We start from the raw sequence: 23,115 nt of genomic DNA on the forward strand, positions 1-23,115 counted from the left end.
GCAGACAGGGGCCTGGCGTGGGCGGGGGGCAGAGAGCGGCCCACGCAGCTGAGGGGCTGAGCGCACAGGGGGCTGGCGTGGGCGGGGGCACGGGACACGGAGGCCCTGGCCACTCACTCGAGGGCTGGGGCTTGTCCTGCAGCCCACGTGGAGCTCCTGAGGGTGGAGAGCCCACCAGCAGGGAGGACGGGCTTGGGGTCAAGGGTGAGGTCCAGCCCCAGATAAGGCAGAATCCAGCAGCAGGGGCGAAGTGAGGGCTCTTGGGGTCCCTGGAGCATGGCCCAGCAGAGAGCCCAGTTACCCTCAACCCGAAAACGGGGCTGCTGGGCAGCAAACCCAGGCTCCTCCCCTCAGCCCCAGCACTATGCGCCCCCAGCTGACCTAAAACTGGCGCTCGCTAAAGGGTCTCCCTGGCTGGGGCACCAAGTCAGGGGCAGCTTCTGCTCAGCGGTCTCAACTGAGGACAGAGAGGCGCGAGGGCTGGTCCAGGACGCCCGGCGCTCCGCTACTGCTCAGCCGGGGCCAGCACGCCCCTGAGCCTGGTCGCCGCCTGCGGTCCCCGAGGGAGGAGTCACCCGCAGAGGTGGAGGGGAGGTCAGCGCCCACAGGCCTGCCCCAGAGCTGCTCCCAGGAAGGGCAGACGGCCAGAGGAAGGCCGGGAAGCAAGCATACCTGGGGCCAGGAAGGGGTTGAGGGACTGCGCCGGCGGGGCTGGCCTGGCCACCAGCGAGTCCAGGTTCACCAAGGCTGCGTTGGGGCCCAGGAAGGACTCGGGGGTTTTCCGGGTGCCGCTGGGCTTGCTTGAGGCCACGGTCGCGGGCTGGGACTCAAAGGGGTCGGGGCTGGTAGTTCCACTGTTCTGGGCCGGCGGAGACGCCGCCTTGGCTGCAAGACAAGGACACACACGGGCTGGTGAGCCTGGAGGGCTCATCCAACCCCGAAGCGTCCAGAGCAAACCCCGATGTCCCCAGACGCCGACTCGCCGGGGATGCGTGCGGCTGCCCAAGGAATGGGGCGTTCGCTGCAGTGCTATTTCCAACAGCCCCAACCTGGAGCCACGGTCAGCCACAGGGCAGGGCAAGTACAACCAGACCTGAGTCCAGGGACGGAAGGCGCGATGAGGAAGGAGCAGGGACAGAACAGTGCAGCACAATCTCCACAAATATTAAGATGGCATTTTGGGTTGGTGGCCACACATGAGTAGTTCACATTTTTTTAAATGTTTTCATTTTCTAAATTTTCTACAGTGAACATGAATTGCTTGACAGTAAGAAGAAAGCAAATGACTTTCAAAAATTCAGCCAACAGAGGGTGTGCTGAGGCAGGCCGGCAGGAACGTGGCTGCTCTGCTCGGCTGCTCTGCTCTGTGAGATGGTGATGGGGACACGGGTCCCGAAGAACCATCGATTCTGCACTCAGCAGCCCCACGTCCAGGAACCCAGACTCAGGAGATAATGCAAAGTGTGAGCAGGGGGTTAAGCACGGAGATGTTCACTACAGCATTATTTACTTTAGCACAACTTGAAATCAACTTAAAATGCCCTCCCCAAAATTAATGATTAAATATTGGGTTGGCCAAAAAGTTCGGGTTTTTCTGTAATATCTTACGGAACCCAGTAACTTGTCGCTGAGCCTTACAAAGAGATACTACAAAGCTATTTCTAGAGAATTCGTAATGTTGAAAGAAAATGTTCTCAATCCGCTTTTCCATAAAAGTGGTGGAAAAAAAAAAAGTGGTGGGGGCAGGATTCGACTCCCTCCATCCGTAAGAGCTCAGAAAAAGTGCTGGGAGGGAGCACAGTGGCCACGTGTAGATGGAAGAATTACAGATGATTTTCATTGTCTTCCATAAACTTTCCCACACTTTCTACAATGGGAACACCTCCAGAATTGGGGTAAATACTTCACAGGCCCAGGGAAGGGTGCTTAGGCTTCTCCCTGAGGGGTGGGGAGTGAGCAAGGACAGTTAGGTTGTACTTTGGCCTGTGGAAGAGACACACGGAATCTTGTTGCTTTTTTAATGCGGCAAAAGAAACCCGGGGAAGCAGCAGCTCTAAGCTGCTTCTGGGCCCCTGGAGCTGAGAGGGCTGGGGGGCGGGGGGGGGGGGGAGCGGTGAGGGGTGCCAGGCTGCTCCTACCTTAGGCCAGCCCAGCCCTGCCTGCTGGGGGAGGCGGGGGAGGGGCAGTGGGAAACGGGAAGCGGGGAAGCCAGGAGAGGAGAGAGAAAGGAGGAAAGTTGCTCGGTGCAGATGGGAGGGGTGGCCCTGAGGAAGGCAGGTGCCACCTGGCTCTGTCCCCAGCCCCACAGGGCTGTGTGAAGAGGGCATCCAGCCCCCTCCCTCTGCCCCTCGGGGCCCAGTCTCTCGCCCCGCTCCGACCCTGACCCCTCCCAGCCCAGGGGCGCTCGGGGAGGAGCAGGGTCTTCTGCAGAGCGTGCATGTGCATGCGTGCGTGCGTGCACGTGTGTGCGTCACAGATGCCTGCCCACACAGAGAGCCGGGTGGTCTGGAAAAGGGGGCGCCTTTGGGGAGCTAGGAAGAGGAAGGCTGGTGGAGACGGCAGGGCTGCGCTGGGCCAGCCGGGGAGCCAGGGCAGTGGGCTTCCGCCAGCGGCCACAGGGCCCAGGGCGCGAGGCCGAGGAACAGAGGTGGCTGGAGGAGAGGAGAGGGTGACAGAAAGCTCAAGGGCATTCCTGCCGCCGCTGCCCCGTGAATGTGAATCCGAGTCAGACCCCCGGCTCCCAGGTCAGACACGTGCACACGCGTGGAGTCGCCAGGTTCCTGACTGTGATGCCTGCAGCAACGGGGCTGGTCAGGGGCACAGGACGGCACAGAAACCACCACCACCACCGCCGTTACGTACCTGCTTTTTTTGAAGTTCGGAGGTTGTCAAATTCAGAAAAGTCATCTTTAATTGTACCATTCAAATTACTGAAGAGATCAAAAGCCCCTGAGGAGAGAGCGGCAGTGGCTGTGCGGTGTCTCCACTTCTCTGCCACGTGCTTCCCCATCGTGGGGGACCAGAGATAGGCCGGCGTCTGTAGCCCTCACGGGGGAGAACCCGGAGAGTCGGGGGGCAGCGGGGGTGTGGGGTCCCTGGGTGGGCAAGGTGGGCACCGGGAGGGGCCTCCCCACGCAGAGCAGGGCTCTCGGCTGCCCCTGCCCCACCTCCCCCTCCCCAAACTGAAGCCAAGGGGCCAGGGGGCGGGGGGCTCACCAGAGGGGGACGCGGGCTTGGCGGCTGACGCTGCGGCCCAGGGGTCAGCGGCTTTCCCGGCACTGGGGGCTGGCTGCTGCGGGGCGGCCCAGGGGTCGGAGCCCTTGGGGACGGAGCGTGCGCCGGCTCCGGTGGGCACCCCCCATGGGTCGACGGAGGTGGCTGGCTTGGCACCTGTGGGAAGGCGGGGTCGGTTCAGAGATGCTCCCAGAAAGGGCTGGGCAGCCGGGGTGAGAGGGAGAGGACCTGCGGCCACAGGAGCACCCTGGGGGTAGCGCCTGGGGAAGGGAGCACGGAGCCCCCGCGGCCTCCGCCACAGCAGAGCTTGCCCAGCAGCGTCCTCCCTGCCTGCACGCAGCAGACACGCGGTGCGGCATGGAGAGGGATCAAACAAACAGCTGTGCGCTAACACATCCACTCCCTGAAGGATGGGACAGACTCCAACGCCCGGGCCTGTGCAGGGTGGGGAGTGGGTCGTGCATGCACGCGTGCATCCGTCCACCTGCACAGAGCACCCACGCACCTGCTCTCCCCGCGGAGCATCTCAGACGACCACTGCGTGGCCCCCGCGCCTGCCCCAGTCGTCCACACCTCCCTCCACGAGCTCTGGTTTCGCCACGGAGGGGGCCGAGGGGGCGAGCGGTGCAAGGCCCCTGAGCCGTGTGCTACCAGACACACCGTCGGGGTGCTCTCGGGGGCGGCTGTGTTCACGCAGAGGTTTATCCGGGAGACTGAGCTGCGTTGGTGTGCAGCTGAAACGTGTTGTTTACTGCTGTCTAATACTTCATCCTGTGACAGAAGGCACGGCTGGTGTAGCTGTCGCTGTGCTGCACACGCGGCCCTTCACCGCAGACACGGGCATCAGCTCGCTCCTTCCCAGGCCCCTCACGCCTCCTCTCCCACCAGGGGCCTGGTCCCGTCTCTACCCGCCTCCCTTGGGTTTTTTGTTTTCATTGATTTGACGGGTTCCTTCCACGTCTGGGTGCTGATTCTCTTCCTTGAGTTCCAAACACCTTCTCCTAACTTGTGGCCTTTCCCTTCACTCTCCTCATGGAATCTTTTGATGAACAGAGAAGTTCTCACTTGGATGGAGTAGAACGCAGCAGGATTTTCCTCTAATTTGTGCTTTTCGGGCCACGCAGGAACTCCACCTCCACACGCCCTCGCACATGGACTGGATCATACTTTTTACTTTATCCTTTATTTCCATGAGGGATTTATACAACTTTAGGGACTGGCATATTTTTAAAACTTTATTTTCTAGTTACTTATTACTATGCAGAGAAACAATTTAATTTCGTACACTAATTTTTGTATTCAGCAATCTTGCTAAACTCTTAATTCTAATCACTGAAATACATCCTATTCTTTTTTCTTGTTTAAAATCTTTACTGGATGTTAAAGCAGCAACGCATAATCGCTTTACGTTGTTGTGTTAGTTGCGTCCTATTTATTCTTACAGTAATTCTAATAACTCTTAATTCCAATCACCTCATTTGCAGAAACTCTTTGGGAGTCTATGTAAACGGTCACATCCCCTGAAAGCGATGATAGCTTAGTTCTTCCAAGTCCCTCATTTTCCCGCCTCGCTCTGTTGGCCAGGACCACCCGTCCCAACGCAGAGGAGGGGAACGGACTGTGTCCACGTTTTGCTCTTAAACGTATACCGTTAAACAGCATCATTCACCATAATAGGCGTTTTTCCTTTCAGAAGCTCTTTATCAGGTTACGGAAGTTCCCCCTTATTCCAAGTTTGCTAAGACTTCTGCGATGAAGAGCTGGTGAATTTTGTCAGCCTGTTCCTGCCTCTAACAGGATGGTCACGTGATTTTTCCCTTTGGGCCTGTTCATATGGTACATTAATACATTTCCTAGTGATCTGGTCCTTGCACACAATGTCTTCACGATGCGCTGCATCACTTTTACATTCTTCTCGTTCCGGTTTTACAGCTGCTTCTTTGCTTAGGGTTTCTGCACCTGTATTCCTAAGTGGGCCTGGCCTGACCTGTGTGCTCTCACACTGTGCATCTTCTGTCTGGTTTTGGTGTTAAGGTTATGCTAGCCCACAAAATGAGTAGGAATACTCGCTTTTCCCAGCCCCTGAAGGAGTTGGTATCAAGTGGAGTTGTTTCTTTCTTTTTTGTTTTTAATATTTATTTATTTATTTTGGCTGCGCCGGGTCTTGGTTACGGCACGTGGGATCTTCGTTGCGGCACGCCGGATCTTTTAGTTGCGGCATGAGGGATCTAGTTCCCTGACCAGGGATCAAAGCCGGGCCCCCTGCACTGGGAGTGTGGAGTCTTAACCGCTTGGACCACCTGGGAAGTCCCTGGAGTTGTTTCTTGAATGGCTTGAGAACTTCCAGCAAAGCCCTCTGGGTGATTTAGGGAACGAGAGGGAGGTGGGTGACTTACTCGGTTCCTTTAATGATTACAGGACCTTCCCTATTTACAGGTGTCCTACTGTTCTTCCGCCAGCTTTGCCGAGTCTTCTTTGTTAATTTACCCATTTTATCTAAGTCCTCAGGTCTGTCAGCACAGAGTTGATCAAACACCTCTTACTCTGTGTGGAATCTCGGCAGGACCTGCACCTACACTGTTTGGCCTTTCCTCTTTACTTTTCAGAACTACTCTTGCCAGAGATTTCTCTATTTTATTACTCTTTCCAATGACCAACTTCTGGGTTTCTGGATATTATTCTGTCTGTGTTCTAACTTGTTAGCTTCTGTTCTCCTCACTGTTTCGTTCCTTCCACTTGACTTGGGCGTGACACCATCCAAGCCTCAACACCTCATCAATCTTGTGCCTTTCTTCTGGACTAATGCAAACACTAAAAGCTCTAAATTTTCCTCTTACTATCACTTCCATTGTCCTATGTATTCTGATATGAAAATATTTACGTTATTATTTGGTTCTAAATATTTCTGTCACTATAATTTCTCATGTGACTCAAGAATGTAGACGTGCTTTTAAAATGTCAGGCGTATGGAGTCTTCTACTTGTCTTTTTGCTACCGACTTTACACTTGAGTGCGCTGCGGTCAGCAGGTGCGTTCTATGTGATCCACTTTTTGCTACCGACTTTACACTTGAGTGCGCTGTGGTCAGCAGGTGCGTTCTATGTGATCCACTTTTCTGACTTGGCAGAGGCTTTTTGCCTAGCACGCAACTGATGCTTTGCATCTCGCGTGTGACTGGAAAGAACGCGTGCTCTCCAGTTGCTGAGACGACACCGTCACAGGCTTATGAATCACGCTGCTCCAACTTCCTCATATTCTTATTTAAACATCTTCTCCTGCCTAGTTCTGTGTTCCTGATAGTCTCCATTCCTTCCCGAGATCTGAGTTTCCGTCTGGTTGTCTTCCATGTCAGCTGGAACAACCTCCCTTGGCAGTTTTTGTGGGGCTGGAAATGGTACCCTTTCACCCTCATTCCTGAAAGATACCTTTACCGGACGCAGGATTCTGGTGGGTGAGGTTTTCGGTGGTTTCTCTGTCTCACCGTTGCTTTCAGGAGAAGGATGTTCTCCCGGTGGACCCTGAGGACGTCATCCCACCGCCCTGACGTTCTCGTCACTGCTGGGACTCGGCCGCCGGCCTGACTGCCGTTCTTCTCTGCTCCCGGGGGGTCATCTCTGATGTCCTCTCCCTTTGCTGTCCTCCAGTCTCCTGACTGCACGTCTGGGTGTGGGTTTCTCTGACTACCTTGTGTAGGGCTCACTAGGCTCCCCAGCTCTGAGAGGAAGCCCCTCGCCACAATTCTTGAAAGCCCTCCGTCGCTATCTTTTCAAACATTACTTTCCTGGAACTCCAAAAAGCCACGTCCCCATTCTGCCTGCACGCGCCCCCAACTCCTCCGGAGCACTCTCCAGAAAGCTCCGTGGCTACTCGTTTACCAGGAGTCTCCCTGGACAGCGAGCTCCTGGGGGCACCAGGCGGGGTGAAAAGACCGGGCACTGCTCCCTGACGCCCGTGGACTCAGCGCCCAGGGCCTGTCCCCAGGCAGGGCATTGCATGGGGCCCGGCCGTGAAAGGGGCTCCTTGGCTTTGAAGAAGATGCACTGCCGCCGGCCAGCCTCCCCCAGGCTTGCCACGGCGACCAGGACGGACGAGCCAGGGCAGCCTCACGCCTGTCACCCACTGGCGGCCGGCCAGCTCTGGTGTGGACTTGGGGCTTCTCCAGCCGCTGCCCCCAAGCCCACAACCCTCCTGAGGCTTCCAGAAGCTCCTCCGACCTTTCACTCCCGTCCGCCCAGTGTCTCATGCAGAACAACCTACCCTGGGACGGACCCCACTCTCCCGGGCCCACTTCGGCCAGCGGGACACCTGGTCCCGGCTGGAATCACACAGCCGGGGTGCGCCCTCGCTCTGCCCCCAACACAGCACCTCGGGGGCCTTGGTTTCCTGTCTCAACTGGAGGAAGTTGCCAGGGTGGAAACTGCGTCAGGGAGGGAGCTGGACTGCAGGTTAGAAGAGCTGGGACGTGTCTTCAGAGCTGCCGAGACGCAACGGAGAGGACGCAGGATGGGGAGGTCGCAGAGGACCCGGACCTGGTGCCAGGCTGCTTCTGGCTCCCGTGGGGCCTCGACCTCCCCCGCTCAGCAGCACCCGCGAGAACCGCGGGCTCACAGTTCACGTCCCAGCGCGTCTGTGCCCAAGGACCCGGACTGGGAGCCCTGCACTCCTCCCCTGCGCCTGACCACTGGGCAGACGCGCCCCCATCGGGAGACGCCCCCTGGTCACCTTCCAGCACCCACCTCCTCTTTTCTGGAGGGATCCCCTGATCTTCCTCGGGAGAACTGTCCCCTCACCACTCCCTAGTCCCGGTCTGAGTGGGCGGACCCTGCGCTGCAACAGGGGAGGGTCTTCACCAGCCCACCCCCAGTCCCAGCTCCCCACTCTTGCATCCCAGAGAGGTCCATGAGGTCCAGGGAGATCCTCTCCATCCCCGGGCTGTGAGCACCCAGAGCCGTCACCCAGGCCTTGAGCTTCTGAGGCCAAAGGGAGAGGGGAGGGGCCCAGTGGGTGGGGGCAGAGCAGGGGGCCTGGGTCTTGGTGACACCGGCTCAGCCACTGGGTCGAGCTGGCCTGAGGGCAGAGCTACCCATCCCCACTGGGTACAACATGGCGTCCTGCCCATCAGACGGCCTCCCCGGCCCGCTTGGGGTCACGGTCCCCACCCTGCAGCCCCCTCACGGGCACCTGCTCACGGGGGCCGAGCTCACGCCGCTCTCCCGGGCCTCAGAGAGGACCTGACACACCAAGGTGCTGGCAACCGGTGGGGCCTGAGGGACCCACAGAGTCTCAGGGCTGCGGGGACCCTGTGGTCACCCCGACTCCACCATGGGCACCGTCGACGCTGGAGAGCACTTCTGGAAGGTTCCGGGTAAATGTCTGACTCGGGTGTAGACACACATAGCTAGAGCTGCCCCGACTCTGCACAGCCCACGCAGAGAGTCCACAAACGCCTTTGATTCAGACGGATTCACTCACCACGCAGCTCAGGGGGCACCAGGCCAGCGGTTCTCAGCTGTGGCCCTTGGGAATCCCCTGGGGGTGTGAGTAGAATACTGACCCCCGCACACACAGATGCCAAGGAGGGCCTGGGCATGTGCATTTTTAGAGGCTCCCCGAGCAGCTAGGATGGGCAGCTGGTGCGGGAGAACCACCCAGCTCCTGGGCCGCTCGGATCGCAGGCTGGATGGACAGACGGACGTCTGGTGGGGCCGGACCCTGCCATAGACAGGCGGCCCTCAGCACCACCTCGCTCCTCTGAGCATCGTTTGGCCCTCACGGCCCAGGCCCAGGCCCTGCCCTGCAAGAGGAACACGGCCCCGGCGACTGTACCTAGCATGCGGGTCACGGGCAGCTGGCGACCATGGGGAAGGAGGGGTCCTGAGGACAGGGTGACCCCGTCTCCCCGAGCAGGACACCCGAGCCGTGTTTTCAAGCGCAGCCAGGCGCCCACTAGCCAAACAGCAGGGCACAGCATCACGTGAGGAGCCGGCATGTAAGGGGGGCCAGGCTGCCCTGCCAGGCAGAGGCCGTCTTGGAACTCCTTGGCCTCCCACCGCCCCGGGCCTCGGGCACTGCCCTCTTGACCGCATGTGGGACACGATGGACCCCGCTGTGCTCCGCTCACCACAGCCCCGGCAGGGCCACACACCCGACAAATGGGCGCTTGTTGAGTGACTGAGAGGAGGGGAGGCTAGGACCGAGGGCCCATTCACAGGGAGCGTGCCCGGCTCCCCCTGAGCCCCACGACGAGCCTCCATGGGACAGGGAAGCAGTCACATGGCGGGTCATGGAGTGAGCGGGGGCGGGGGTGAGCCAGCCAAGGCCGTCGGAATCACAGGCCTGAGCCCTGCTGTCCCAGGCGGCTGCTTTGTGTCTGCCAGGTGCAGGAAGTGCCCTGCTGACCTGGCAGGCGCCGCTCTCCCTCCTCCCGGCCCCCAGCATTTCCTCCCGGGGCCCCTTGGCACAAGCTGGTAAAGGCAGGGCTCGCTACCGAGGGCGGCTTTCACAACAGCGCTTCTTTCATCCAGAGGGCGCATCCCACAGTGCTGGGGAAGAGACTCTGATCTTTCTAGCTGTTTCGGGGTGGTGGGGTGTTCCCCAAACACACACTGGCAGATTCTACCACAGACTAAGCAGTAAGCCCCACACTGTGTCTCGCTCCAGAGCGGCGTCTCAGAAGAAGGAAGCAAGTTCACGGTCACCACGGTCCAGTGAGCTTGGGAGCGGGGCTGAGGCCGCGTCCTGCAGCGCTGCTGAGGGCAGAGCGCTAGCACTGCCCACGGGAGCCGACGTCTAGAGCTTCGACTGATGCCTGGAAAGGCTCCCTGTGTACGGAAGAAAATGTCTACACGTACCCACGATGTGACCCCAACCACGTGAAAACATACAGGCCCAGGGGACACAGGAAGCAGACAAGCTAACATTTTAACACCGGTTCTCGCTCCCTGTTGCAGTCTGAGGGGACCTTTCCCAGACATGAGCAACCACAGAAGGCCTTAGCAGCAGTCCAGGATGGCGTGATGACTCCAGGACTGGGGGCCATGAGCCCTGAGCCTGCCCCTCGCTTGCTGTGTGACCTCAGAGGAACGAACAGCCTCTCTGGGCTTTGATGCTCTGTTTTCCCCAAGTCACTGGTAAAAATGCCAAGTGCATCAGAACCGAGGAGACGGCCCTGGGTTGGGCAAGTAGCAAAAGACGGCAAAGTGGCAGTCCATGAACCAACCACACATGGCCACTGCAGGTGCATTTTGATTAGCTCCAACCATGTTCTTAATTTTTAAAATTCATTGTCAACATTTAAAAATTTGATTTCACAATCTCAGGTTTCAACCTTCTCTTACTGCTCAATGGTTATACAAAATGTGGTATGTCTATAAAATGGAATATTATTCAGCCATTAAAAAGGAATGAAGGAGGGATGTGTGCTATCATGTGGGCGAACTCTGAAAACATGCTAATTGGGAGTCACAAGGGCCACGTGTTGTGTGATCCCATGACAGACGAAACGCCCGGACAGGCAACTCCAGAGACAGGAAGCAGACTGGTGGTGCGGGAGGGGCAACAGGGAATGACTGCCTAATGGGAAGGGGTTTCCTTCTGGGGCAATGGAAAGTCCTGGGATCAGTACTGATAACCGCACGCTATCATGAAGGGCTAAGAACCACTGAACTGTCTACTTGAAAATGGGTAAGATGGTGAATTTTATGTCGTGTAAGTTTTATCTTGATTAAAAAAAATTTAGAAGAGCAGAACCACGTGGGCAGGATTCCCATGTGATGTTCAGCTGCCTCTGGACACCAGCTGCCTCTCCCCGGCTGCTGGCTTCCGCTGCCTGCAGGTGTGAGAACCCCAACCACTGGAGGTGGTCCTGCCCCACCCGCAGGAGACCCCCCCAGCTCCCCACGAGGATCAGGTGCCTGGTCAGTCAGGACACCCAGCTCCAGAGCCCAGCCCTGTCCACCAGCCAATGGGAGGGCTGGGCAAACTTGCTGGTTGAAAAAATATGTATTCCCTCTCTCCTGACCAGGTAATACTTACCCCTGGTAAATAAGTCAAACAGTTAAACAAAACAAAAGGTAGAGAGGGAAAAGTCTGTCTCTCTCCCACCACTGCGACCCCCAAACCCCTCCCAAAAGCAGCCGCTGACTGGACTCAGCGCTCCTCAAGCCCGCTGGCTTCACCAGCTCCTGGAGGGACCATGCTCTCTCCCCGGCACTGAGGAGACCGCCCGTCTGCTTACTGACCCCATACGACTTTGAAAGGGATTGAGAGTCTCTCCTGAAGAACACCCCACCCGTAACTTGACACAAGAACTGTTTTCAGATTTAAAGAAAAGTCCGAGCCGCTGCCTGGAAGGGCCCGTGTCCCCATGGGCAGAGCCGAGGGGTGTTTCCAGCAGACCTGCCTCGTGTGGCCACGCGTGCCCCCAGAGGGGTGCAGGGGGCACAGCACACAGGCGGGGCTGCTGTGGCCTCCGGTGAGCGACAGTTCTAGGACACTGGCCTGGGTCTGCCCCAAGGCAGAGAGGGCTCCCACCAAAGCGGGTGTGGGGCCCTGCCCAGCCCTGAGGCCAACGCATCCCCCAAGGACAAGTGCAGGGACGCCCGCCTGGCCCTCCCCTTCCCCACCCCCACCCCTGCCGCCCATTTCACACCAGCAGGGCCCGAGCCCTGGGCCCACTACAGCACCACACGGCCTCACACCCGTCATAAGCCGAGCCTTCTGCGGGAACACCCACGCCTCCTCGGGGGCCCGGCCATGCCTGCTCCTCCCTGAAGACTCCTCCAAGACGCACACCTCACGCCCGCCGGACTGCTGCCCCAGGATGGACGCAAAGACGGCCCCCGTGGCCCTGCCCACATAGCACTGCTACTAGGCTGGCGGCCTGACTCGCCCACACCTGCCAGGGCCTGGAGGGCAGGGCCATTACCTGCTCCTGTCTGGGTCCCCACACGGCAGGACAGAGCCTGGTATTCGGTGGACTTCGGCAAACTTCCAGGGAACCGAGCCGGATACAAAAGATGGTTCTGGTTTGGGGAAACAGAGGCCCCAAGAGACACGAGCAAACTGGCGCAAAATATACATTCGAGGTTGCAAGACAGGAAGCCCACGGATCAGCCATGGGCAGCAGGGTTGATGGAGCACCCGGGGGGCCTCCCAGAGCAGCAGGCTGGGTGGGAAACCAGCCCGAAGCCTGGAGGCCAAGCCCCGTGCCCAGCGATCCGGAAGCCCACGTGCCCAAGATCTCGGCCCCAATTAAACAGAGGGCGCCACACTCCTGTCTGAACCTCCTATCACAAGTTCACCTTACGTTTGGCATTAAGCAGAACTTTAAAGTATCCATTTAGCCTCGTAAACTGACTTGCTGTTGCTTAAATGACAGGTAAGAAGAATTACAGTAAACGTGTCCCCTTTTCATTAGCGATCACTTAAGCACGCCGTAATTTCTGGCTAATTACAGCACGATGATTTAGACATTGCACGCTGTGTATTACGGTTTCTTAACCTGGGGTGCAATTCTGAGGCTGAGAGAGTTGACGCATGTCCCGGAGGAGGGACAAGCCCTCTCCGAGGCGTGTGGGCAGCGGAGAAGAAATCTCCCAAAGCAGAAAACCACTCACAACAGGACGAAGCAGAGCCCTGAACCGCAGTCCTCAGGGGGGCGCTCCGGGTCCTGCGGAGGTCTGGACACCCACCCCCACCACCCAGACCCACTCAGACCGCTGCCAGGTGAGAGGGAGCTGCGCGCCCTGCGGCCACTCCCCCGTCCAGCAGGCGGGCAGGGGAGACGTACGAGGGAGGTCTTTACCGAATGACGGCCAGGGGTCCGAAGTGCTGCCGGGGGCTGCCGGAGCACCCCAGGGGTTGGTGTGGCTGGCTGAAGCGGAAGGGCCCCAGGGCTCCGCCTTCGGGGCAGCAGGGCCCGCGCCGGGCAGAGCGTCCAGCAGGTCCAACAGCGTGGTCTGCTGCGGGTGGGAGCCATGCTGTTGAGACGAGGACCGAAGAAAGAGGACAGTTTACCCTGCTGCCCTTGCGGCCAATGTCCACCTGTGCCCCTCCCAGTGCAGAGGCCTTCTGGGGGGCCCAGAGGACCCGGGACTGCGCCGCCCCACATCACCGCTTCTCAGTAAGGACCAGGCTCCACCCACACCGGCTATCTGCTTGTGCCAAGCGCCCGCCGTCTGTCGACAGGTCCTTGGGGCTTCCCAGGAGAACAGGGGTTTTGCTTCCCTCCGAGACACGGCCCCCTGACCCGCCCGGCCCGCCAGCTGCCAGCGTCATCCAGGGCTCTCTCCCGGGGGCCGCCACACCCTCCTGCTCCCACAGCCAGCCTGGCTGCCCTCAGGGACCCCGTAGCACTGGAACAGGGAGGCCACTGGAGCCCTGGCCCTGCGGGAGGGTCTGTCTCCCGACAGGATGACGAGGTTGTCAGGGGCAGAGCCACGTCCAGTTCACCTTTAGGTCCCAGGTAGGAAGCCCGGCATAGAGTAAGGAGGACGCCGGCTTACCCTGGGCCAGGAAACTGTCCCAAAGCACTTGACGCTTAGCGGCTTGTGGAGCAGCGGCCTGAGCTGCGCGGGGTGGGGGTCGGGGGGACGGAACTGAGGTGGGGTCCGGGGAGGGCCCAGCCCCTCGGGTGGATGTGTCACCCGCCCTCTCCTCACTGCCGCTGGCTGTGACGGCCGCTGGGGGTCGGGCTCAGGAGGGTCTCACACACTGACCTGCCCCCCACGCCCAGCCCGTGAAGCACTCACCTCTTTCTTTTTTGGAAATTTAACTGTGTCTCTGCGGCTTTCTTCCAAGGCCATCTGCAACCTGAGGTCATCTCCCCGCCTGAGGCGCTCTTCCTGTAGAGGACAATGGACCCTGAAGCTGGTGCTCCCGGCAACAACATCCCCAGGAGCCAGGCCCTCCTGGCCAGAGCCGGAAACCAAAGCCGTATCGCACGTCACTTCAAAGGAGGGTCTGGGGACGACCGTGGACATGAGCCTCTCCCACCCCAAGGTGTGCCCGGTGGGGGGGGGGGGTGCCCACCCAGATGGGGGAAGGGAAATACTTGTAAAATACTTTTTCTCAAAATGAAAATGACTTCAAAATTCTTTCTAATTGTAGAAGCAATATGTCTCCTTATAAAACACAAACAACCCAGAAAGGAATTAGAAAGAAGACAGAAATCACAGGTCATTCCACCCTGCCCCCACTGTGTGTGCTTCCAGAAAATGAGTGTGTGTTTATATTTTATGATTTCTAACAGAAATGATTCGTTATATTTAATTTATATTTATTCAAGGCACAGTCAGCATATATAAAAAGACTGGGCCGACCTAGCTTTTTTATACAATACAATGATTAAATATAAGTAAACACACTCACTGCGTCTTCACCATAAGACAGGAGCAAGGAACTACAACGGGCTGGCCCGTCCGTCTGCTCCATTTTCCCCATGAGAGTTCTGCACCTCCCGTCGACGGCAGGCCGCACGTCCTGAGTGGACAGAGGGGCCCTGCCGGGAGCTGGCCGCTACATGGACCTCTGGGATATTCCAGTCACCGCGGGACCCACACCTGCCTCCTCCATCCGACCCCCCGCTGTCTCTCAATGCACTGCCAAGCGAGAGGGGCCGCGGGCCTCGCTGCACTCCTTCGCCTTTTTTAACCAAAGGGCAGCAAGTCCGGCCTGAAAGCGGCAGCCGAGGGCACACCCCTTTGAAGGCTGCTCCTTTCCCTTATTCTCCATCTTTTTTGTAAAAACCTGTTTTTTTTAAAAATTTATTGTTTATTTATTCATTCATTCATTTATTTGGCCGCTCCGTGCAGCATGCATGTGGGATCTACTTCCCTGACCAGGGATCAAACCCGGGCCCCCTGCACTGGGAGCACGGAGTCCTAACCACTGGACCATCAGGGAAGACCCTCTCCTTCTCCATCTTAACGTAACGTGTGCTTATAAAAGAAAAACTGCACACATGCCCACGTCTGAATGTCAGACTCTTATCTCCTGGGCATTTCCTCCCAGCCTCTGTCTCATCCTTTTCTGGGTCCAGATGCTCTCGACCCACCTTGCAGGTTGTGGTCCGCACTCGGTGATGAGGGCTGTGGACACTTGGCTTGGAGCCCAGCCAAGCGCGCGGGAGCGCTTCCAGGAAGCACCTCTGACCGATGCGTCCCCAGGACCAACTAGCGAGAGCCCCTCATCCGTGTGAGTGCGCCCGGGCCCCGCCCCACGGGGGCGCGCATCCCTGCTGGCACCCACCTGCTCGGCCACCTCTCTGCTCATGGCCAGCGCCAGCTGCAGCTGCAGCTCCTCTTCCCCGCTCGTTTGCGGCCGCGCCTGCTCCAGCTCTGAGGACACCCGTGGGGAGGTGGCTGCGGGGGAGGCAAAGTCAGCGTGAAGGACCAGCGCTCCCTGGCCAGCCGCCCGCTCCCATCTCACACCCACAGGGCCACCCTGGCTGGGAGACGGGGCTCTGCGAATACGCTGCGCGCACAGCCAAGGAACGTCACAACTACGCCAGCCACGCAGTGCTCGCCAGGACAAACGCCCTGGGCGGCCAGTTCAGGCCTCTCAGGGGTCAGAGCCTATCTCCACTGCACGGCTTCAAGGAGAGGGGCTGAGTTTTTACAACGTCGAGAGCACAGTTCTTGAAAAGCTGGGTCAAAGATCATTCAAAGAAGGACATGGCCTCTGTGGACTCGCTCCTCTCAAGAACCCCCCTCGCACGTGTAAGAATGTCACCGTATCTCCCGGTCCTAAGGACATGGAAAATGAAGACCAAACATTTCTGCAGTAACCCTGAAAATTTTTGTTTTTTAAGTAAAACTGCATGTTGACTTGAAAAAAAAACCATACACAGCCATTGTTTGCTTAAGTACTCATCTAGTTGAAACATCTGAAGCAGCAGCCGCTTTGATGAAGCAGTTCTGATGAAGGGATGAGATGTGAATTCCCAGCTGGTTCTGAAAGAAAGGGGTCTTCACACAACCCCACTGTGGCCAGGCTGGGCCCCACACGCGGAGAACGCCGGGTTTACGCACCATCACGCTTCCTGCGCCAGGGAGCCTGGGTGCCCGCAGGAACCAGACATGAAGCTTCGGGAGCAGCAGCCCAAGAGTGCGCCACCCCTGCCCGCCGCCCCCCAGGACAGGAAATCTCAGCGCGAGCCCTGCCACCCGCAGAGCTGTGGAGCCACCGCCTCGGGTGCCCCTGCCCCGTCCTCCCTCTGGTCCTCCGGGGCCGGCCTCCCGCCAGGGCTGGGTCAGCACTCCCTCTCTCCCAGCACCCCTATTCTGCAGTTTGGTGGGTCATGTCAGAAGGTGCTCCTAGGGAAGGGCCCAGGCTCGTCTTCCCACCATCACGTCCATCCGCAAAGTCTGACAAAGCAGCTGGCAAACACCCACTGCGTGGATAAATGGGCAGATGGAGGGACAGGCAGATGGAGGATCCCACTGCATGGCCGAGGGGCAGTTGTTAAAGATGCTCTGGCTGTATATTCGTCTGCCGCCCTCTTCCATTACATCCCTTCCAGCAGACCCAGCCCCCAGCACTCACGCAAATGCTGCCTCTGCCCAAATCTCCAACCTACGCTTGCCCCTTAGGATCTGCCTCTGGGAGAGAGTAAACGGTGGGGAATGATGCCTGAGACTGAGGTTTCTAGACGGCTGGGCTCTGGCTACAGTGAGCAAAACGGGAGAAGAGGCGAGATGCAGTTAGGGTCCTGGAAAAACCCACAGGAGAACAGGCGAGGCTGCAGGGGCAGTGCAGGGCGGGGGCTGTAATCGGCATCACTCTGTCCTACAATTTAGGAAAGACACGTACAACACACGGGAGTGAGACTTCATCTGGGACAATCACATGGCCTGAAGCACAGTGTGTCCACTGTGATTTACTGTCAACCAAGAGAAACATTAAAAAAAAAGCCAGCAACCAATTGCCTCATGTCTACTCTAAGCTAGTGAGCAGGTCAAACAGCAAAATGCTGCGGTTATCCAAAAAACACCAACATATTTTTCTAAATAAAATCAAGTCAAATCCCAGCCTAGTGCATCGCCCCAATTAGATTTTCCAAAGCATTTCTTAAGAAATAAAGCTAGATGGTAACAGAATGTCCTCAACTCTACCTTAATAATTTTATTTCTTAACAATATACCAAAACAAAAGCACATTTTTGGTTGGTTTGTTTCCAAACTTCACCTCTGCCCGTCACAGGCGGCAGCTCTGGCTTCCTCGTGCTCTAGAAGCAACATCACCACGCAGGCTGGTGGGAACAAAGGAAGCTGGCCAGTTGTGGGGGACAGTGTGGGGGGACTCCTGTGGCGCACGTGGCTCTCCCGTCCAGGTCACAGCCACTCGGCCGCCCGTTCCCAGCCTCCTTCCTGGTAAGAGTCTCTGAGGCTGCTTCCCAAAAGCCTCAGCTTACAGCAAGCACGGCGCATCCGACGCCCTTCATTTACTCCCAGATGGAAACCAGGAGTGAAGACAGGAGAAGACCTCAGACCCCATTCCACACCCCGAAAAGCCCCCTGAACAGAGAGCCCCGTCTTGGCGGGGAAAGCCGAACCTGGCCTAACGGTGGGACCCGGATGAATGGGCCGGGCTCTGCGCAGGGCCTGCCAGAGACGTGAGGCCCCCCTGTCCCCCGAGCCTCTCAGCACAGCTGCGAGGCCAGCCCAGCTTCAAATGCAAACGTGCACGTCTGCACCCCACACAGCTGACGCTGCTGGAATAACGTGTGGCCGGCACACTCGGAAATAGCTCACCACATCAGTATGGAAATTAGACAAAGGGTATTCCCCTAAATGCTGTGGTTTTCTAAGAGGAGGCACGGCTCTCAGTCACGCAGTTGGAAGAATTCACAGCCACCAGCCCACAGCGTCAGCTGAGCTGCACACGGCGGTCTCAGCTGCGAGGGAGGCATCCGGCGGAGACGTTCCTGCTTTAGTGACAGCATCTCGTCTCCACAAAGGGCCTCTTGTGCCCGAGGACAGGACAGTGGACACAGAGGTGGTGGTGAGAGGGGCCTGAATGGGCCCTTCTGACCCCTGGAACCTGGCCCTCGCCCCACTCTGATGATCTGAGGGTCTGAGGGTCCACAACTCATGGGGACAGTGGAAGAAGCAGGGGTTCAAGGGGCTGGCCGCTCTCGGGTCTCAGGCTGCTTTCTGACCCAGCACCCTCTCGAGGGAAGACCGGCACCATGCGCACAAGCAAATCACTCCACGAGCAAGCGTGTCACCACCCTTCTCCTGCAGCTGCGACGGGCCCGTGGGGAGAAGCACGAAGTGGGCCCCCCATTCACCCTGTCCAGTCTGCTACCCTGGCTGAGAAAGCTCGGCAGGGGAGGTTGAACAGGGAGCCTACACAAGCCCAACAGCTCCCGCAAAATACAGGCTAAGACGAGAACCAGAAACACCGCTGGCGTCTCCTGCAGGGCCTCCCGACCTCACCTTGCTCGCCTGCTCCAGGGACCGGCCGACCCACACGGGCCCCCAAACGCGCCCCTAAAACAAAGGCACTTCAGATGGGCAAGGTCGGGGAATTTCGAAAGAAGAAAGCAAAGCAGACAAGGTAATAGAAAAACAGGAAATTGCTTCTTCTCGCTGGCTACGTTTTGCAGTGTTCCTAGAAAGCACGTAAGCGGTGTCTGCAGTCACGGACGCCGAGTGCAGGGCACAGACTCTGCAGACCCAGCTGGCCCAGAGGCGGCTCTGCACGGGGACTTCTCGTAAAGCCCTAGCACGCAGGCTGTCGCCGGGGTACACGAGGCACGTCTGACAACCTAGCAAGAACGCAAGGTCGCCAGGCAGCGGGGCTCCAAGAAGACCCCATCTGGATCCAAGCACGGCCACCACCCTAACAACCCCGTGCCCGACAGCTGACGGGGATGCCGGGGCTCCCGTCCCGTCCCCACCCTATAGCAGCAGGGGGACCGCACACGAACGGCCACCTCTCTGGGCTTCTGCTTCCACGTCTATGAAGTGTGGGGGAGGGAGGGAGGGTCAGGAGGACCCAAGACACAGCAGCCCCCCAACCTGGGGGCCAGGCCTTGCCCAGGTCAATGCTCTCCACTCTGTCCACAGCCACCAGACGGCCCCCTCCATCTTGCACGGCAGAAACCAGGGACTGGTACGCGCTCTGGCCCCGGACCTCCATGGGCAGAGGACCGTGGCTCTGGCGGCCGGGACCTCCGCCCTCCTCTTTCTGCCGGTCTCTGAAGGAGGGGCTGGGGAGCTGGCACTGAGCCCAGGGGCAGCTTCTGCCCCCCAGTGACTAGCTCCCCGGTCCAGCTAGGTTCCTTCCTTGTTACTGAACTGCAGCGAAGTGCTTACTGGGTCTTCCTCAATGTGGCGACAACCTCCTGTGTTCCACCAGCCGTTTCCCGAGTCACCGATGACCCTCGGCCACCAAGGACACTCCCACACAGAGTGGAGGCTTTTGAGCCCGTTCCCCAGGGAGACGCTCCAGGGCCCTCCCTCTCCCAGCTCACAGGCAGAAGAGGAAAGACTGCTTTTAGTCAAGCGAGGCAAATTAGGAGAAAATAAGCTCAAATCACCCCAGGTTAACATTGAAAGCGAAAAAAACCATAAATACGCTGTGGAAAAGCCAAAGAGCTGCAAGATGTGAAGCGCCTGAAGGACCACCACAGCCGGGTGACCTTCAGGACGAGGGGGGGACGTGAGACTTCATAGCGGAGGGGGACGTGGCCAAGCCCTGCCTGTCGCCCACCACCTGATGGCCCTGGCAAACCCCCCCAACTGGATTTCAATGCAGACTCCACATCTGATTCCAGTTCACAGAAGAACAGGGCGAGGACTGAGGCAGCAGGTGGACAAACCCAGCCCTCGGGCCACTCTGCAAGATGGCCGGCCCTCTGTCTCAGCACATCAGGGTCGTGAGCACAGTAAGACTGCAGGGACAGGACCTCCGAGCGACCGTGCTGCTGGTGGTCTCGGTGTAGACAGTGGGCAGACAGGCACGCGGGCGGGGGTGAGGCGGTCCTGACGGCTGCTGTGTGCTCTGCCAGGTAGGATGACAGACAGCCTGTCCTCACCGCCACGTTGAGGGGGGAGGGGAGATGCCAGAGCCTGTTTTAAAGACTTCAGCATAAAAGGAAGTGAGGGCCACCCCTCTTTTCCTGCCCCCACTCCTCTCCCCAGAGGAAACAGCTGTTGACATTTTCTTGCGATTCCACCCAGAAAACACAAACACGTGCTCTTCCCTGGCACTCACCCACGGGCGTCTACTCACTGCCGTGCATGGGCCCCACCCAGGGTGCTGTTTCGGCCCCGGGAGAGGGGGCGTCTGCGAGCATGGGCCCAGATCCAGGCCCTGCGGCTGCTCAGTCCTCCACACTGCGGCTTCCTCACCCGCAGGACGGAAACAGAGTCCCCACCGCCTCGGGCTGTCCTGAGGATCAGACCAGCTCCTGTGGGAGTGCCTGGCACGTGACAGGTGTACCACACCTGGTGCCTCGCTGGACCCTCAGTCCAGGCGGGGTCCTGCCCCCAGCCCCCGAAGGGCAGGGCTGAGGCCCGGAAGTGAGGTGGCTCGCCAAGGTGCCCCAGCCACGGGGGTCGAAGGCTGATCTGAGGCCTTGCTCTGCATCATCACTCCCTCCCACAGAGGAGGGAACCGGGGCCCAGAGAGGCCACAGGGCCACTCACAGCAGGAGGAGAACTCAGAGCCAGACTCAGAGCCCACACCACGCCCTCCCAGAGCCCTGAGGTGCTCTGTACGTCAGTCCTTGACACTCGCACACGCCACGCCTGGCGCTTCTCCAGGCCTGAGGCCAGTCCCTGCTCTCCTGGAGCTTGTGTCCCAGTGAGGGGGGACAAGACACACACACACAGAGGGGAGGTGGGTCAGGGTGGGGAGAGCCTGTCCTGTGCTCAGGTCTGACAGAGACACTGCAGAGGGGCCTGGGCGGCAGCAAGGACAGCAAGCAGAGAGCAGGTGGGGGCTTCACCTGGGTGCAGGGGGAGGGGCTGGCATGGGCAGAGCTCCCAGAGGGCCATGACGGAAGGGCCCTGGTGGTGCCGGGGGCTCTCGGAGGGCCCTCAGGAGGGTGCAAGCCGAGCAGCGACGCCACCTGGCCGGTCCAGGGAGGATGGTGGGAGCTTGGGCCAGGGTGGCGGCTGTGAAGGAGGTGAGACGCGCTGGTTTCTGGGTGGCTTTAACTGAGACTCTATTACACCTGGCAACGTTCCTGGACCATCCGGCCCGAGGTCACGAGAGAACATCTGGGGCCCGGCCTGGCCCGGCAGCCCAAACTCACCCTCCCACTGCAAGTGGCCTGTGCTGCCGCCCAAGCGGAGACTCAGCCCACAGAGAGCCTTCCCCTGACCGGGGGCTGGGGCACAGCTGAGCCCCAAGGCTGTGAAGTCCTGACCCCTGGGTTCGGAATGAGAGCTTATTTGGAAACAGAGCTGCTTCAGATTCATTTGTTAACGGTTAAGCTGAGGTCACACTGGAGCCGGTGGGCCCCGACATCCAACATGATACGTGTCCTTACAAGCAGAGAAGAGACGCAGGGGTGGACACAAGGGGAGGGCAGCAGCGTAGGCCACGGGACACCAAGGACGGCCACCACCAGCAGAAGCAGGGAAGCCACAGGCAGGACGCTCCCCTGCGGGTTTCAGAGGATACAGCCCTGCAGACACCCTGATTTGGGGTTTCCGATCCACCTCTGGCGCCGAAGCCCCGGTGGGCGGCTCCTCTCCCAGCGTCATCTCAGGCCCCGCCTCCCTGCACACAGGCCTCCACTCCCCAGGGCGGCTCACCAGCCCCTCCCCCGCACCTGGCACCTGCTCCGCCAGCCGCAGAGGGCCCTAGAGTCCTCCAGTTCCTTCCTGCTTTCAGACCACACTCCCACTCCCACCCCCCAGTCCCTCCCTCAGGGAGGAAAGAGAGCCTGGGTCTGCCCGCTTGCCCTCCCCAGCAGGACGCTCTGTGGGCAGGGGTTCCTCTTGGATACCTAGAGCAGGGCAGGTGCTCTGCGGCCCGCAGAATGGGGACCTAGGCCTTCTACACCCCAGACCCGCCTGTGGCCAGGAACCTCCCCACCCTGGCTTGTTCCAGGCACAGAGCAGGAGCTCAGACCTCTGTGTGTTCATTTTCTAGTTTAGTTTCCAGCGAGCACAAAGCTGTGACTCCCAAGGGCACAGCTCACACACGCGTCACCACCACCCTGAGACACGGGTGCTGCCACCGCAGCCCACGGATGCGGAAGCCAAAGCCCAGGGAGGAAGGAGCCAGCGCGGGAGACAGACAGTGGGGACGGATGGGGCGGGCGCAGCAGAGACAAAAGGCTGCCCTGTCATCTGCTGGCAGGACTTAAGGCCCATCCTCTGCCTGAGAGAAAAGAGGGAGTCTGTGCTGCTCTCTCTGGGCTGCGGTGAGACCCTCCCCATTACGAGATCACCAGCTGGCGAGGTGGGGAAGGGAGGGCTTGTCCAAGACAGGAAGGGATTGTTTCTCCTCACTCGTTTCCCGGGGGTCCCCATGGTTCCTGATGCTCTGTCTACACCCATGGGAAAGTCGACCTTCACGGGGAGCACTGGGGCGAGGGTCGCACCCACAACTCCCCAGGCAGGAGCTCGGGAGGGAGGAGAGGGCTTGGAACACCGCAACTTCAACAAAGACGTAATTTCTCTCCTTCTTAATTCAATCATAAACTTAGGTTAAATGCCTACATCAGTTTCTTAGGGTAATACTTACAGACAGGAAACTCACTTTTTTTTTTTTTTTTTTGCGGTACGCGGGCCTCTCACTGTGGTGGCCTCTCCCGTTGCGGAGCACAGACTCCGGACGCGCAGGCTCAGCGGCCATGGCTCACGGGCCCAGCCACTCCGCGGCATGTGGGATCTTCCCAGACCGGGGCACGAACCC

At 59.0% G+C, this 23,115-nt stretch overlaps 1 protein-coding gene across 12 annotated transcripts in view; it reads right to left on the bottom strand.

The window, feature by feature from the left end:
- Positions 1-23,115, bottom strand: part of EPN2 (epsin 2) — a 77,599-nt gene that overhangs the window by 4,218 nt on the left and 50,266 nt on the right. For 2 of the 12 annotated variants that reach the window (XM_049701977.1, XM_049701978.1), the window contains exons 3-10: positions 18,675-18,728; positions 15,484-15,596; positions 14,605-14,715; positions 13,986-14,078; positions 13,025-13,214; positions 3,217-3,390; positions 2,863-2,949; positions 673-885 (exon numbers count right to left, since the gene is read on the bottom strand). In XM_049701977.1, the coding sequence (XP_049557934.1) occupies positions 673-885; positions 2,863-2,949; positions 3,217-3,390; positions 13,025-13,214; positions 13,986-14,078; positions 14,605-14,715; positions 15,484-15,596; positions 18,675-18,728 (1,035 nt within the window). The remainder of the gene's footprint in view (positions 1-672; positions 886-2,862; positions 2,950-3,216; positions 3,391-13,024; positions 13,215-13,985; positions 14,079-14,604; positions 14,716-15,483; positions 15,597-18,674; positions 18,729-23,115) is intronic. The other 10 variants (XM_049701979.1, XM_049701986.1, XM_049701985.1 and 7 more) reach the window with 10 other exon arrangements.

This window comes from Orcinus orca, chromosome 19, assembly GCF_937001465.1.
Source record: "Orcinus orca chromosome 19, mOrcOrc1.1, whole genome shotgun sequence".
NCBI classification, from domain to species: domain Eukaryota; kingdom Metazoa; phylum Chordata; class Mammalia; order Artiodactyla; family Delphinidae; genus Orcinus; species Orcinus orca.